At 34.3% G+C, this 18,852-nt stretch overlaps 1 protein-coding gene across 3 annotated transcripts in view; it reads right to left on the reverse strand.

Moving 5' to 3' along the window:
- RANBP17 (RAN binding protein 17) overlaps positions 1-18,852 on the reverse strand; it is a 250,922-nt gene that overhangs the window by 49,028 nt on the left and 183,042 nt on the right. For 2 of the 3 annotated variants that reach the window (XM_045551185.1, XM_045551188.1), the window contains one exon: positions 4,245-4,304. The exons of the other annotated variant lie outside the window; for it this stretch is intronic. In XM_045551185.1, coding sequence (XP_045407141.1) covers positions 4,245-4,304 — 60 coding nt within the window. The remainder of the gene's footprint in view (positions 1-4,244; positions 4,305-18,852) is intronic. 3 annotated transcript variants of the gene reach the window in all.

The raw sequence follows: 18,852 nt of genomic DNA on the forward strand, positions 1-18,852 counted from the left end.
AATACGCCTGCATTTCTCTATTAGACTACAAGCTCCTTGAGGGTAGAGATGATGCTCTGTCTTCTATCTCTCATGCCCATTACTTAATAAATGTTTGTTAAGTGAATAAAAAGATTATAATATTAAAGTGTGTATTTTGGCCAATTCCATTTCACACATAATTTTTTAACAAAAGGAAAACAACCCACAAAAGGCATTTTATTTTTTGGTTACACAGAATTTTTTTTTTCTGCAAAAATCATATAGCCAAAAGCCTACTCATCAGGGATGAACACTGGCAAAACTGTGTTATTTAAAAAGTTGTGGTTTCAATGTTTAAGTAATATTTCTGGAAGAAGCTCTCCCTATGGATTCAGTAAGAAGAGTTCTCTTCCTTTGAATCTTCAGAGTATCCATTGTTGCCAGCTTGTTATTGATACTTCTTGTATCATATAATAAAATGATCTTTCTGTAGTGTTAATTTTCCACATGAATGTATGTTTCCTCCACTATTTTAAGCAGGCACTCCTTGAGGGCAGGGGAAATGTCTATTTCTCTCTCCTTCTTTAGAACACGTCTTGATAAACTTAGCAAAAGTTTTCACATGAAAAATAACAGAAAGATAAGGAGGTGCTTACCTTGAAGATTTTCACATGGCACAGAGATGGTTAAAACAAACAAACAAAACCTTAAAATCTGTATTAATAATTCTGAAATCTTTATGTATATGTTCAATTAACATTCTAGTAACAGTCAGAAATTGCATTTGATAAAGGCATAAAGCAACTGCTTCAAAATTTCAAGATACAAAACCAAATAAAAAAAAATAAAATGGTGATAATAGTAATAGCCTCAAGGAGTTATTTTGAAGATTAAATAGAAGGAAACTCAAAAAAAAAAAACCAACTAAATTCTTTCTACTTCTAAATGGTGATTGTCTTAGAAGCTAGAAAAATTACCCATTTTAACTAGTCATCTATTTTTCTAGTTCCCAAAATATAGCAAATCATTAGAAATATAAGAAATTATCATTACGATAGACTTGAGAAGGCATACTCCTAAAAAACTTTTAATCTGTTTGTTTTCTTATCCCTACTTATTTTACTGCAAAGGTTCTTATAAATTTCAGAAAAGAGCATTTGGATATGTATATAATGCTTCAATGATCTAATACATTCTCTAATTTCTCAACTAATCAAATGACAAATAATTGCCTATGAACTTGCAGGTAGCTTAAATGATTGTATACATGGTTTTTAAAAGGCAACCAGATAAGAAAAATTGATGAGGGAATAAATATACAAATAGCAATAAGATTTTGAATTATAAATTTAATTTAATAAAAAAATAAAAGCATGTGCTGTGATAATTTTTAAAATTGCTTTCTTTTTCCAATCCTAATCCTTGGTCTTGGGTATCTGCAGTGTTGTTGCAAACATTTTAGTTATAACTTTGAAGAAACTAATTATGTCAATTCTTAAATTTGAAGTAGATTACAGAACTGGGAAACCCAGAATATTAGTTCCTAAAGGTTGTATGGATATATAATGACAGTCACAGAAATTCAATAACAGCCCTCTATGAAATGTACTCAGAAGCACCACATGAAACAAATTAAAAAGAACTATGAATCTCTCATTCTGTGCAAATAAGAAAGTAAAAGAAAACACTGGTTCTATAAGTTTTCATAAGAGCTATTATAATGAATTAAGATTTTGGATAATGAATCTTCAGAAAATTATAGTAAGTTAATACCCTTAGGCCTTCTATAAATGTTTAAGATGTTATAACTTCTCAAAGTGCTTTTGGTATATTGTAAGGAGGCTCAATGTAGCAAATTAACAGTGCTGTGGAAGTCAACAATAAAGTATTCTGCCATTAGATGATGTATCTTCCCTGAACCAATTTATTCTCAGAAACTCATATCAAATAATACAAAATTGATACCACAAAAAGTCTCCCGAATATTATTGTGAATTTTAAAATATTATTTCAATCTATTGAAATGACTTATCAATCAGGTTTATAAATGGCTGTAATTTGGTAAAACAAAATCCACCACTGGAAAGGATCTAATATAATGAAAGCATTAATGTTCCTTAGGAAGAGAATTTAGCAACCCAGCATGAAATCACTTGCATAAAAAAATCAGTTTTCATATTTTTATCTTAGGTTTCTAGTGCCCTTGAGGTCAATTCAGTGCCTTCTATAAGAGAGACCCCATCAAAGTGAAAGGCGCTGGTAGTGGAGGGAGAAGGAGGGTAAGAAGGAACTAATAGAGCATTTAATGACTTGGATCTAAACTGTTTAGAACTAAAGATACCTACCTCTTTCATTAACATTTGAATCAGAATAATATATGATCATCACCACAATGAACTTACCACTACATTTAAGAGAAATAATGGTACAAATGCCATTGCTGCATATTAAATACACAGTGATACTGAATAGATCTTCATTAATCTTGGGTGACTAGTTTTCCTATATCATTTAAAATAACATCAATAAATATGAGTCTGAAATTAGGTAAAAAATCTTTTGCCAGATTTTAAAACCATAATTTATGTTAGAAACCAAGTGTTAAAAGGTGAGAAATCTGCTTTCATTCAGTTGAATACAGAATGGCATCTGATAAAGAAAAGCTGGCTATCGAAGTACAAAATAAATACGAATGTTAAGTATTTATTTCAACAAGAATATCTGAACCCACCATCTGTGGTAGCCATCTTGCTAAGGGGACATGTACCTAACAAATCTCTTAAGAGGCATTCCCAGTCTGCTTGAATAAGCTATTGTATAAGAAAACTTGGAGCGACCACTTTGGCCTCACATTTCCTTCGCTCCACATCCTGTGGCACAAAGCATGAACTCAGCAGGCTGGGGTGCAGGGCTGCCTGCTGCCTTGTGATAATCCCCTCTCCCAGTAGGGGCCTCCACTGATGCATAGCTAAGAACATGCTTCCTCTTTTGCTTGCACCCCAGTGGGGTTTCCATTCCTAACTTGGGCCCAAATCCAGACTGCTAAGGAAGGTGGAAAAGTTACAAAGCTCCAGATGCTGCCAGAGATATTTTTGGTTTAGTTTCTAAACAATCATTTATTAGAAAGAGGAGTACAGGTGTAGTGTGAAAACCAGCAAGACCAGTAATTTTGGAGAAATTCTTTCCCTCCCACCCCCGACCAGATCTAAGGTCTAACTACCACCTGTTCAACAGAAGCTGGCTGTTTGCCTCATTTTCCTTCAGGGAGCCACTGACTAAGGATCTCCACCAGCATGAACCTAATGCCTCCCGACAGGCCTTCACTAGCCAAGAGGGACCTGGGTTGAGTGCACCAGTTATTGGTCACAGGACACACAGCCCATAGAAAGACTCCTGTGGTGCAACCAGCTGAAAGCCAACCAGAGAAGATGGAGAGTGTACATTTGTCCTGACACAGCTTTGCTCCTGCCGGCTGCCAACTCACTCCATGTCTGGGGCCAAGCTTCTGTTAAACTAGTCTTATGTTGATAAAGCCATGGTAAAGCCCTGGGTAAACATATTATCTTCCCATGCCCATTCAAAAAGAACCTAGCCATGGCTATGGCACAAGATCCTTGGAAGAAGGCTTGACTTTGGTAGAGGGTTTTGAGATCATGGTTTGAAGGGGCATTTCAGGCATTGTAAAGGAATATTTATAATTCTTTACAATAGCAAATTTATAAGATTATATCATTAGATTTTAGAGCAAAGCAGTTGGTGCTGGATGAACACTGGGAGAGAATGATAGCAGAGGTAAGGAATTGTGAAATAAAATATTTTGTTTTTTCTAATCCTCCATACCTCTCAAAGGTGTCAGCCAGAAACATATTTTGGCACAAGGGATACATGTGCTGTAGACACTGTTCAGTAACAGATGATATTCAATATAGCCAATTAAAACTTTCTGCTTTCAGATATGAGTAACTGGTTAGAATTAGCCATTCAAAAATGTTATAATCATAATATCTGGGCAGCTTTTATACTATGCAAAGCACACTAAATATAGTCTTTGTAGTTAATATAGTCTTTGTAGTTAATACCGCTTATCAGCTGACTAACAAACATTTGGCTTTAAAACACATACACTGTAAGATTACATAGTGCATAAAAAAGAAAATCAAGATAATGCACCCCTCTACTTGTCACCATGTGCATGTGTCTGTTTTACTAAAAAGAATCTGAGGCTGTAGTGAGACAAGTATAAAGACTGGTGATCCACCAGCATAACCAGCAACTCAACTCACCTTAACTATTTTCCAAGCCTTCTCTGGAACTCTGGATTCATCGCTCCTCAGGCGTACAACCTAAAAAGCACAGAGTTTAGGGACCGGCCACCTAGCGCCAGAAATAAGAGAAGAGCAAAAGGCCTTCCAATCTCAGATATAGGGAAAAAGTGGCTCCGGATCTTTCTGGCTGTCATGTAAAATATCTTGGGAATTTGAATTTATTCTGGAGCCCAAGAACAGAGGCATGTTGAAGTCCTGTTTGAACTCTGGTTGTAATTATATGCATTACAATGGGTTTGCTTCAGTGAAATAATTCAAGAAACCAATTACTAAAGGGTAGGCCTAAAAAATAATAAATCACATGTGACAGAACAATTTTTAAGAATCTGTTAGGACTGTTATTTCCCATGAAACACTTATACAAGTGTGGCAACTGCGGCTAATGATTTAAATAGGCCAAGTGACCTTCTGATGGGTAAAAGCATATCTTTAATAAATAAATTTATTTCTGTAGCCATTCAGGTAAGCAAATTATAATGACTCTTCTATCACTTAATCTATTTATTGCATGCACACCCCCTCCCCAATCCTCTGTAAAGGCACACCAAATTATAGTTACAGTGGGTGTTAAGATGTCTCCATCTCCACTTCTACTATCTATATCATATGCATAAATGTTTCCTGTTAATCTCTTTTGTTTCTACACTGTCTCTCTGAAACCATGTCCCATTTTTTATAACCAAACAACTTCTGTACTTCTTAAGAGATCCAACTTTCTACCCCTCTAGGAAGAAAAACATGACATGAAGAGTAGAGAAATAATAGCCCAAGGAATGAAAAATGGTGTCAATGACACCACCCATATTTTTACTACTCTATCAAATCAGCTATTTTCATTTTTTCATCAAATTCTCAAATTTTACTCAAAAATGTTCCTACAGTCCTTTGTACCATTCAATTTCTAGTTCTCACACTAGCCTAGTTAATGAAAATGTTGACTTTCTCCAAATCCAATGGATCAGAGTTCACCTTCTGATAGCTCATTACCTTCTTCAAATACTAATATCCAGTTTTAACTCAGAGCAGACATTACCTGCAGCAATAGGCTAAATCCTGCTTCTAACTTAAGTTTTCTATGTTGAAAATTAGCTACATCATTTGCAAATGTCCAACTGGTAGACCAAGACAATATGCAGTTGCTCAGGAAGCATATTCTTCCCTTGGTAAGAAGAAAGAAATAAGAAAATTTATTGAGTACATATTTTAGATAACTTCAATTTGGAGGAAACATAGAATGTAATGTGTAATGGAATGCACACGGGATTTTGAGTGAGACTCTGCTACTCGTTAGCCTAGCATAGTGCTTGGCCAATAACAGTCATTCAATAAATATTTTAATTTAATGAAATAATTCTATAACCCTACTTCAATTATTTAGCCTCTCAAAGTCTCAGTTTCCTCATCTGTAAAATAGAAAGAACAGTATCACAAAGAATATTACAAATTAGGAGGTAGTCTAGTGAGGTGCTTAGGAATAGATTCTGAAGCCCACGACTAGTGAGATTCTTACAATTATTGAGTGATTTTGAACAAGTTACCCTCTAAACTTAAGTTTCCTGAAATACAAAATGAGGATGAAGGTCATTAAACATGAAATGTACAATTTCAAATCAAAAGTGTACTTTATTATATCTCAAACAAGAAGCAGTACAATTAACCAAAGTATGCACCTAAACCGTTGACACAGGCTTGCCATCTTAACAGCTTGTTTAGGCCAGCAGTGAAGCAGCCTGGAAAACAAGTGGCAAAGAAATCGCGAAAGGTATTTTCTATAACCTGTTGAGAACTGAATATCTTTCCTTGCAAGAAGTGGTCTAAAGTCTGGAAGAAGTAGTAGTCAGTTGGTGCAAGGCCTGGTGAATAAGGTGGGTGACAGAGAGTTTCCAAGTCCGACTTCTGTAGTTTGAGCACTGTTGTTTGTGCCACGTGTTGTCGAGCAGTTTTCTTGCAAGACGATTGGCCTGTCTCTATTGACCAATGCTTAATAGCTAGCATCCTCATCATTTCATCCAACTGATTGCAGCAGAAATCCACTGTAATTGACTGACCAGGTTTCATGAAGCTGTAGTGGATAATACCAGCACTGGACCAGCAAACAGACACCATTAACTTTTTTTGATGAATATTCAGTTTTGGACTGTGTTTTGGTACTTCATCTTTATCCAACCATTGTGCCCAATGCTTGCAACTGTCAAAAAGAATCAATTTTTGATCACATGTAACAATACAGTGTAGAAATGGTCCTCCCGTATGTCGTGACAGCAAAGAAAGGCAAGCTTTCAGATGATTTCTCTGCTGACGCTTGTTTAATCCATGCGGAACTCATCTATCCAGCTTTTTTACGTTGCTGATTTGTTTTAAATGGTCCAACATTGTTGGAATAGTAATATCAAATCTTTTTGCTAATTTATGCATAGGCTGAGATAGATTCGCTTCCACTACAGCTTTTAGCTCATCATTAATCCACCTTGGTCACAGGTTACCCACATGCCTCATCTTCAAGATTAAAATCACCAGAATGAAACTTCTCAAAGCATCAATGTACTGTGTGTTCATTAGTCACATTCTTCCCAAACACTTCGTTGATATTTTGATCTGTCTGCATTGCCTTGGTTCCATGACAGAACTCATATTAAAATCACAAATTTTTGACTGATTCATGGCACATAAATTGCTCTAAAAATTTTTTTGAAAGATAATCATGAGCCAAAATGTGCATTTGAAAGACAGAGAATGTACCTTCATAATAAAAATAAAACAGTGTCAAAGTGAAATGTCAGAGATATCAACTGTCAAACTTAGTACTTAAGGAAACTAGACATTTCATACTTGATAACCTAATAGTAGGACCTTATCTATGGAATTTTTGAGAGGATTAAAGTAGTTATTTTATGGGAAACACTTAGGGACAGTCCTGGGACATAGTAAAATTTTTATAAGCATTATTTTCTATTATTATTGTAATTGGAATGTCCCCTTTCTTTGAGCTTTATCTGGACTAGGTGCTGGAAAATAAATATATATATATATTCTAAGTTGATATGTGAGTAGCTTTGGTACTGTTTAAGGAAGAGTTGTTAGACAGGAGAGATCCCTAATGAAAGGTAGCATAACTCCTAATCTTATATAATGAGTCTAGTCTTTGAGTCTTGCAAAGAAAAAGAAGAAGCAGGAAAAAGGAGTCAGGAGGAAAATAGAGTGGTCTGTGGCAGGCAGTGAGGTTTTATCTCAAAGGGTCATCTTCATCACTGAAGTTCCCAATTTCAAACTCTCATCCTCAATTTTTGAGTCATCACAAGTTTGTTTCCTATCTCCAAGGTAAGTTTTCAGCTCACTGGGTAAATGATGATTTATAGCCCTGTGTCCCATAAATTTTCCAAGTCTTCCCAGTTCAGATAAATGGATCCATCCAATTCTCCAAGTTTCCTTTACTACATTAATACATACAGACAGAGGTTCCAGAACACCATCATCAGAGTTTTAAATTATTAATAGAGTTTTTGTATGATGGGCTCCCAAGGGACATTCTTTCACAGTAAAAACAGAAAGGGGTTGCATTTTATATGAATACAATATTACCAATCTCTGACACTAGACTATGGGTTTTGAGTTGATTCACCTATTGTAGAATGGATTATAGCAAATATCTCAGATCTAGCTTAGTTCTCTTGTGACAGATGGCTAGTCAGAACTAGAAGTTCAATCTGTGGTTATAGAAATGAGTTGTTTTCCTTGGGAAATAAAATAGCTAATATGAGATGAAAGTTGTGATGTTGCTTTTATGATTCATCACACTCTGAAACTGTTCATTCCTGGACTCATGTGTAAATACACACATAGGCAATGTGATATGGTGGAAAGCAAACTGGGTTTAGAGTAAGATGATTTGGTTTAAACCCAGGGTCTGCCACTGAACAAGTTTTTAACCTTTCTGAAATTGTTTCATCTTCTGTAAAATGAAGATAATCATAACTGCTAAATAGAAAACTGTTGAGAAGACTAAATGAGAAAATGTAATTCAGAAAATGAAAATTCAACAAAGCGATTAAACAGAAAGTAGAAGCCCAATGCAGGTTAGGTTAAGGTTGAACATCCTCAAAAGATGTTTCCTAGGCATTTCTCATTCTACATTGCCTGAAAATCCAGAATTCATAACCTACAGCATGGATAATGTCTTAATAGCCAATGCCTTAAACTTTAGGAAAGGTAGAGAGTATCATACGTTAGGCAGCTATACTTGCTAGGAAGTGTGATATTACAGCCCCTGTCTCATGAATGCAAATGACCAGATAAAAAGAAGGACAGTTGAGGACTGGTACCACCAAGAATGAAAACATTTCTAATGAATGACTCAGAAAAACAGACCAAGAGGGAACATGGAAGGAAGTGTCCATGAAAACCTGGAGATAGGAAAGGATAATAAATGGTCAAAAGGTTTTTAAAAAATGGGGGGTGGGGAGGGTAAAACAAAACTTGAAAAGTAAAATTCTCAGCAAATATAAAGCCACCAGTGTACTAAGGTGTTTGGCACATTTCAGCATTTTCTATCATTTTATAATTTTCCTCATCAAAAGTTTCCAACTAAACTTACTGGGTGTGAGGGATTTTCCATGGAAATGTACTTCCAATTTTGTAATGGGAGTCAACCAGAAAATGCAATTCATATTGGAAAAACTTGTTTCAAAGCCAATTTGCTTAAACACATCTACTCAGTAAAGCAAGGGATACTGGCACTGGGGAGCCACACAGGCCTAGGGGAAAACAAAATTCCAATAAGAACGCCAAATGAGCTTTTATATTTCAAGACTCCTTCAAAAGAAACATCATGGGGATATAAAAATTAGGAAAATACTGAACTTAACTAATTTAAAATGTTGAAAAATATTTTGCATTTATGTTTTATAACCAAGCGCTTTTCCCACATTTGTCCCAAGGCAGCAGATGAAGCGCTATATTCACCATTGCTAATACTCGCAATTGGAACATGCTCTTTGGCAAGGCAGAAATAAGATAATTGTTCAACATAGGCTGGCTTTTCAGAAATACTAGAAGCATTGCCTGTAATTATAGACATCTGTCACTGCTAGCCACTCAGTACTAACCCTGACATCAATATACAACCATAGCACTAAACTGCCTGCAGGCATAGCAATGGAGACCAGATACGCTAGGCAGGCAATCATCTGCTTCATCCAAACTATCTGTCAAAGGTTCCCAACCACAAATAGCTCTTACATTTTGTATCCTTAGGATAATATGTTGATTTATTTTAGAATCTCTAATATTTACAGTCTAGACCATCTACTAAAATAAAGAAACGAAACTTATGGCTAATGGAGGCAGTTACTGTTCACAGTCATCATAAAAGGTCATAGCTCAACCCTCAAATGTTAAAAATTGATGGCAGCTTTAACCATGCACTATCATACAGATGTTTCCTTTTGTAGAGGCAATTATTTTCAACAGCAATTCAAAATAGTAAATACAATCTTTCATAAGCAAATATGTGGCCATGTTGATCTAGTAGAAATGCTTATATTTTAAAGCCTTTTCTCAGAAGTAAAGATAAGTTTCAATGTTGAGTACTGAAAGATCTAGATTGGAAGTTTGGGTTTAGTTTTACATATAGTACTTTATTTGGCAATATTTTTTACAAATATAAATGATGTGATATCTAAAATCTAGGAAATGATATTGAAGGATAAAATACTTGGTTAATGAATGAGTCAACTGATATGTAATCTGCTGGGTGTAAAACTTATTAAAGTATACATACACACATTCATATTTTTAAAAGCCCAAAGATATACTGTAGCTTTAAATGCCACTCTCTGTTTTCTTTTAAGCAGACAGAGAAGCTGAAAATTATTATACATTTAGACTAATTAGGAATAAACACTTTCACAATTATCATAATGTGTTACTAAAAACCCAGATATTTCTTGGTCTGATCACAACAGTGGATGCTGAAAAACTATTAATTACTGACAGACAGTTAACTTACAAGTGAGCTGCATTTTAAAAACCTCCTTTAAAATACAATTGCTAAATGCCTTACAGTGCTGTAATGTGAGACAGGTTCAAATCTTATTACTTCACTGAAATTAAAACCTAAGTTTTAATACTGTTCAAGTCGAACAATGATTCCACACTTTATTGCTTTTGAAATCCCTTGATGATCATAGGGAAAAATGCCCCGGAGAAAAAAAGACTGTTTTCGATAAACAGAAAATACAGTTTGCACTCTTAGCCTCTTTGTCATCACAAAAAAAGGATTTAATGCCAATTCTTTAAAAAAAGACTTTTTTCCCACAAAATGTGCACCTTGTGTGCCATTTGTAAAATCAGTTCACTTTCTTTTATTTATTACTGCAGCGCGGCAAGGCAATAAAGAAGCTACCGATAGCTAATAAATTACATGCCTTTTAAAACAATTCTCTTGCTACAAAAACATGTAACTACAAAGGTTTACATTTACATGGTACATCACATGAAATGTCTATATTTGTGCCCTATTAACCATTTTGGCAAATTGTGGACTTTTTCCAAATAGCTGATAGGAAAAAAATAAAGTGATCCACAATGCTGACATGACATAAAATAAAAGCCGTTTAGGGAAACTATTCATGCTATTTGCAGTTTCTAAAAATCCTCCAAAATGTATCAAAAAGCATGTTTTGATAAGGTATTTTATGCATCAAAAAGGTATTCAAGGATGTTCTAATCAGGATTAATTTAAACTTAACTCAATTATTGAGAACTAAGAAAGTACTTTTCTTTTCTAACGTATGTTCCTAATATCATACAGTCTTTTAAAAATTGTAATTCCTAGCAGGTAGAGAACAAATTATCAAAGGCAAGATCACTGAATGTAAGGCAAAATGCCTCAATTCTGTTCCTTAATATATATTGTATTTTTAGAAAGATATAGAAACTTGGTTGTTTAGGAAACATAAACAAACATTTTTGCTTAGTTATAATCTTTCTTTTAAAGGAATCTTATCTTCACATATTCACAAGAACTGCTTTTAAAATCTTAATGAAAGTAAGTTATTTATTTTGTGTCTCTGGTTTGTCTACGTATAAATGAATTCTGAAATATCTGTATTCTAATTCCAGGATTAAATTGTTAAATTAATCAGGGCATTTTCTTAATGTCCTCATTCTCTAATGTCATGATGAGAATATATTTATGAGGTAGTGTATTGTCTTTTATTATTAATTTCCTCCATTTCCTGTAATAGCTATCATAGCTGTGGTTTTTGTGTGTGTGGTTCATACCTACAAAATTTCAACTTTGTTCAATTATGCATGATGAACAATACTTGAATTTCAAAGCACAAACAACTTTGCTTCATTTCATGTTTACTTCAAGATGACAATCCACTATACAAATGAGTAAAAATTCTATATTCTGTGGCACTCTATTTCTCCATTCAAATCTACTTTTTCTCCTCTTTTGAAATCAGTTTGAGTGTGATTAGGATTAGGAATTTGTGGGAGATATCTTTTTTGAAGAGTTCAATGAAATACGTTTTTTCATCATCACAGACTATTTACAGGGGAATCACTATATCATAAATAATAGTTTTCTGTAATATAACACATATTTATATATGTAGGGAATCTTGGTATATTTCCTGACTTATTTTTGCTTCTTTTTAATAGTAAATGCTCATGTTTGTTGAAATCAGGACCCATTCCCAGATTGTAGTTGATTTTAAATAATACTCTCAATTAGTGATCAAGAAAAATAACAAAGTGTCTACTTTCTCTATGGTCCCTTTCTCTCCCTTCTAGCTCTCATTTACAAAATTTTATTTGAAATCTTTAAGTACTTAGATTATCCTCTTTTTGGCTGAGGTAAAACTCACTCATTCTATTCTGGCTCTTGGATTACTAAGAATGTGCATTTAAAGCATGCAAAGCTAGGTATTATTAACTCCATATTTTAGATGGGAAAATCAAATAGTGGTTAGGACATTGCTCAAGGTTACACAGTAAAATGGCTTCTTTTGCAACTTCCTATTCAAAGTTTTCACTGTTCGACATTGCCACTTCCTAGCTGTTGGGAAAAAATATGTATTCACTGGCACTTATCCTAATAAACCCAAATCAAACACTCTATTGGGTGCTATTTCATTCAACACATGGAAATAACCTTGACTTATATCTGGCACCCATCTGACAGAATGGAAATAGTGGGTGGTTTTCGGTGCCAATTGCAAGGGGTAGGGTAAATTCATTTGTTTTACTCATTATCTTCCAAGAAAAGATGGAACATTCACTCTGTCATCAACCTCTATTTTGCAAAAAATATGTAGTGAACTGTTATTTATATTTCTTGGTCTTGTTTGTAATCTTGAATGGAAAAGTGGAAAACATAAAAATGAGCTCCTCAGTTTTCTTTTTGCACCAATATGTAACTCCTAGTCCTATCTTACTTACCTGTTTATATTATTCACTCCCAAAAATGAATGACACTGAAAGAAACCCTGAGCATCCCCAGGGAATCTTCCTCTGACTTCCCCAAGATCTCATTATATATCTTCCTATATGTCCCCACTGTTCTGCATATCAGACATAGGCTGCACCATATTGAACGATGATTACCTGTTGACTTTGGATCCTCCACCAGTCTGTAATGGCAGACTCTCTCTAGACAATATTGTGTCCCATTGTTTAGCATGCAGTAGACAATTAAACCTATTTGTCATTATAAGTATTTGTATAATGAATAAAAGAAAAAAGAGTGACACTAATCCAACTCAAAATAACACTATTAGAGACAATATAAAGATTCTTTTCTAATTTATAATTCTTAAAATCTTAACATTGGCTGGTTCCAATTCACTGTCTCCTAATAAGATACTGTGCTAGTTAACAACACCTACTTCCGAAAAATGACTAGGATCAAAATAAAATCTCTCTCCTTTTGTCACGATGAAATCTGACCATCTCACCCTAACTAATCCATATCTAATCAATAAGAAAACAGCTGATGTTCTGGCACTGTCCTAGTTGTACTGACAGATACAAGGTATGTACAGACATTGCCCCTGTCCTCAAGAATCTCAAACCTTGTTAAGAAAATAAGAACACAGAGCATTAAAATGCTCCAGGAGGAGGATGAGGAATTACACTCACCATTTAATAGATTTAGAGTTCAAAAGACCTAAGGTCAAATCTTGCTCATACCACTTTCTACCTATGTGTTCTTAATTTAGTTACTTTACTGTAGAACTGGAGCTAATAACACCTTCATCATACAGGTTATTTTGAGGCTTATAAGATAAAATGCATGTAAAAGGTTTATTATCATAGTGACTAGCATATAATAAGCAACAAATGATTGCTAGCATTATCATTACTACTTAACTAAGTTTTAACGAATATGACTCAGGTACTAAGAACTTTAAGTGTGTATCCTTAAATAGAACATTGAAAGAAAGATGGGGATCATACATATGTGGGCAGAAAGAAGAAGAGAACAATATAATCCAAGTTAAACATGGTGAGAGTCAGCCTGACAGAGGGGAGCTGTGGGAACTAAAAATTGGATAGTACGTAGAGCTAGATTATGGAGGACTTTAAAAGGCAAAAGAGTGCTGGCTTGATGTGGCAGGCAACAGGGAAGTCTTTAAGTGGCAGGAGCCCTAAGATGAAAGTGGTTTTTAACATTTGTCTGACTACATTGTATAAAATGGACCCATTGTTGTCTCTGTTAGCATGTGTTCCCTCTCCTTGATATTCTGAGCTTCATGGACACCTTACTCTTTGGTTTCTCACTTTTCTAATTTATTTTCAGTTAACAATTTCTATTCTCCACATTCTTAAACTGAGAGTGCTCTCCATCCTCATATACCCAGTTCCTTAGGGGAGTTCATCTGCTCACAAGAGTTCAATTAAATATGTACCAAAATGACATTAAATCCATAGTTCCAAAAGTAAATACTGAATGTGGGAAAAAAAAAAAAAACCCTCTCTGCCTCAGTTGTATTACCAAACAAAAGTAGAGTTGAGAATTGAAAAGAAATGCCAAGGTGGCAAAATTGTGAAAATTTTGGCTCTCTTTCCTTGAAACAGAGGAAGGCCTGAGGTAGACAGGAATTTGAAGGGGGAGATTATTACTGCCTATATTAATTGTATAAGAATATAATACATGAGCACGATGGCTCATCTAGTTCATTACTGTCTCTGATTAGGCTTCAATGAGCTACCCTCCACCAACGACCATTAACCTCAAGAAGTTGGAGGTGCAGCCTAGATATTTCTATCTTTTTTTAATAACTAGTTGAGAATCCTTAATTCATGGACTTATTAAGCCTATTTATATTTTCACTTGGTGCCACTGCTTAGATAAACAAGTTCCATAAACTTTATTATGCACTAACGAAAGCAGAATTTCTTATTTTCTCTGAATTTAATATAGATTTAAGAAGACTCTTGAACTTAAACATTTCAGAAATTTTTAAGTCCTGCCAATATCCTGACTGAAAAACCAAAAACCTGATCTTCCCTTTTAAGTGTTTAACCTCCTGGGCCAAAGAGGTCTAAGGCTTTCATAATGTTGATTTCTATGGTCTATATGTGAACTTTGCTCTAAAAAAGTTAAATATAAATATGAATTATATATTAGCACTGGACATTTTAAATCATTTGGACTAAACCTCCACCTACTGCATCTTTGAAGTCTGTTTTGCACAGATCACATTTCTGGGTTGTGACAAGGGTCAAAATGAATGTAATGATATAGCCATTCAATGCTGACTACAATCTTGAAAGCCTACTAGAGGCTTCAGTAATGGTGACAGACATAAACGTTAAGGAAAAAGCAAATTAGCTGCTGTAAATTTTTAGAAACAGGCCACACCCTGTTCCCTTTCTTTCTTTTTAAAGTAAAAGTATTTTTTAAACCTTGAAAAAAAGCAGAATCAGAAGACCAAATGCAAAGAGTATTTCTCAATGATGAGAGAAGAAAACATAATGTGTGTAGACTAGAAAGCTACAGAAAAGGCTAGAAAAGAGCCTGGACCTTAAACAAAATGAAGTGTGCTCACTTCCAGCTAAAGAAAATGCACCACATCTGATTCCTTAAGCAGAAACCTTCTATTACATAGTCATCTTTTGGATGTGACAAATTTTTGAAAAGCAGTGTAGAAGGGCCAGAGAAACCAGAGTTCAAATCTCCAGTCTCAAGTGTGACCATAAGCAATTTCCTCAACTTCTTGGAGAATCATTTCCTTCATCTATAAAATGAGGATAATCATATCTACCTTGTAAGGCTGTATAGAGGATTTATAATAATGCTGACAAAATGTTCAGCATAGTATCTGGTGAAAAATAGGTATTTTATAAATACTAAATACTCTTAGTGAGAACATCAATCCAGTAAGTAAGCTTATAAAAAGTTAGGACCTTTCATTAAATTGTGCAATGCTTTTTTTTTTTTAATGAGAAGGGATGTGTAAACCAACATTTACATTAAATCACTATGAGTCTGTTGTTAGTGTATCACAATATGACCGAGTATCTATTTAGGCAATTTAAATTTTGATGCCTGAGAATAAGTAATTGAGAAGGGAGTAAAACATTTTAATCACATAAATACTGTCCCTCGAGATTAATTTATCTCGAGGATTAAATGGGAATACCCTAAAAGCACAAGGTTTTTAAAGAGTGGTATGGATTCCTAGCTTACTGTGAACAATCTCCAACCACTCTGAAGGATTTAAAAAACTCCAAAATGGCTGACAGTAGGTAAAGGGAATATAAAAGCAGATGGTTCGGACAGTTTGAATACAAAAAAGCAGGTGCTTAGCTAAAATAGAAGCATTTGCCAGTTTGCCAACGCTGCTGGTTCCTGCTTCCACACCCTGCGTGCCCCCAACTCCCCACATCTGCTCACTGGTGCTCATGTGATACACTCAATTGACACAGAAGATGAAGACTAACAACCTGCAAATAAAGAGTCTACTAAGAAGATCACTGTAATTTTAAAATGAGATTTCCTCTTTTTTGGCAGGTCTCTCTCACTATTTTAATTTCAGAGGTAGAAAAATTTGTCTTTCTTTAAAACTAAGACATATTCCTTAGATTTAGGAGAATTATTTAAAAAAAACCACAATAAAGGGATAGTAAAGTCTAGCTTATGGAACATGTTAATAAAGATAGATGTGCACTACCTCAAAGCTTAAACTTTGTCTATAGATTATACTCGACATTGCCCAAATACAGTAAAAGAAGAAAGTAGCATAAATCAGCTTCCAGAAACAGAAAGAAAACAATCACTCTCTTTGCCACATACAGAATTATTAATATATAAATGTAATTAATGTTAATAATAAATTAATAATATAATCATTAATTAATATTAATATATTATTTCTCACAAAATGTTGCACTTTTGTTTTGCCTCTGAACAAACTAAACTAGGGACTTCAAAGGAGATTATAATTTAGAAGCTAATATAGTAAGTTAAAAGAATAAAATCAACAGTCTTGTGATGAGAGAGCCCAGAAAGGAAAGAGTTCTCCTGTTCAGATCCCCTTACTTGGTGATACGGAATTTTGGGGGTGGGGATACACATATATATGTATGTGTATATATACATATATATATATATATATAGATATAGATATATATATAAAACTACTTGGCATTTTTAATGGACATTTGTGAAAAATAATTATAATTATAATTCAGACTTCAATAAAAAAGTGCAGTATAAAAGATCCAAGGTATCTTCAAAAGGGCTTATGGATGCTGAGAGTGGATGTTGGTAGATATCAAAATAGGACAGGAATCTTGTAGAGTGTCCAGGGAAGTTGAGGTGATTTTTATGGACTTGGTGAAGGCAGCCTGTAAAGATACACAGCTTTTTCACGGTAGCTATAGAACCTATGGTCAGGTTTACTTCATTAGCAATCAGCCTCTTAGTTTGCTCCCCTAGTTTTTACCACACCACTTGTGTATACTGAAGTTCCAGGGACAGGGATGATGATGATGATGATGATGATGAAGAAGAAGAAGAAGAAGAAGAAGAAGAAGAAGAAGAAGAAGAAGAAGAAGAAGAAGAAGAAGAAGAAGAAGATAATATGAGCAGCTATCATTTACTGATTTATCATTTACTCATTATGTGAAAGTGCTACACTAAGCACTTTATATACCTTATCTCATTTAACCAATATAGTAACTCTATGAAGCAGGCAGACATTAATATCACAATTTTACCACTTAAGAAATTAAGGCTCAGAGAAGATATGTTTCTATTGAGTCACTTAGTCTGTATGTGACAGGGCTAGGATTTGAACCCAAGTCAAAATAATGCCAAAGAGCACACTCTGAACCAGTTACTTTTTATATATGATCATGAAATGCTCTAAAAAATTATATATATGTAGAAATATATCAATACTACATAGGATTAAATTATGAAACTGCTTACAAGAAATACCTGACAGCTTCAGACATGATTTCATATTCATTTATACTATCAAAAATTCACATTCCGTTAAATTTACATTTTTAAATGGGTTTTTCCATATAATATTAAAGTTCTGACTATTAATTAAGGTAGTTTAACATCTGAGATTAAAATTTTTACTTTTCTTTAGGTGCCCAGAAAAGACAAGTGTATAATAATTTTACTTGTTTTCTATTTTTTCTCAGACATTAGCATAAAATAATAGAAAATATTTATTAAAAGGTATATGCCACTCATTGTGCTAAATCAGGGGTTCTCAACCTCAGTAATACTGACATTTTGGGCCAGATAATTCTTTGCTGTAGGGGCTGTGCATTGTAAAATGTTATGAGAATCCATGGCCTCTATCCATTAGATGCCAGTAGCACCTTTTCCCTAAATTGTAACAAACAAAAATGTCTTTAAATATTGTCAGATTTCCTCTGGGAACCACTGTCTGTGCTAAGCAATTTATACACATTTACCAATTTAATTCTCACATCTACCATGAGGTAGGTACTATTATGATTCCAGTTTTACAGATGAGGAAACTGAGATAAAACAAGCAGGTGTATTATGAGGCAACAGAACTAAAAAGTGATAAAGAGTTTAATACATTAACTACCATGTGAGTTGTATTTAACTCATGCTAGTTTTCAGCCCGGAGCCTCGTGAAGCATACATAACTCACACACACGTTCCTTCACCTTAGAGGCTGCAAGAACTATTTTTCAAGCTGCATGTGACTCATGCTCAGAAAACAATAAAAAATAACAATTTTTTTATTAAATTAGGAAAGGATCGTTTTGTTTTCAAAGTTTTTATTCTATTTTCCTAATAAAACACTGTGGCCCCAAGGAAAAAAAATTTTTTTTTCCAGTGTGGCAGTCAATGTTAACTTTAAGCAATTTGACCCCAGCAACTGTACTTGTACCCAGTATACTATACCCCTTCTCCAACAACGTGTTAGGTTTATTAGCCCTAAAGGATTGTGAAAGATATTTTTTCTGGTTTAACTTGCTACTATTACCTGGGTAAAAGTTTAAAAGGGGAATATAAAAACAAGGCTCACATAGCTCTCATTTTCCTGGTCTGTATCAT

This window comes from Lemur catta, chromosome 5 (genome assembly GCF_020740605.2).
Source record: "Lemur catta isolate mLemCat1 chromosome 5, mLemCat1.pri, whole genome shotgun sequence".
In the NCBI taxonomy this organism is placed as follows: domain Eukaryota; kingdom Metazoa; phylum Chordata; class Mammalia; order Primates; family Lemuridae; genus Lemur; species Lemur catta.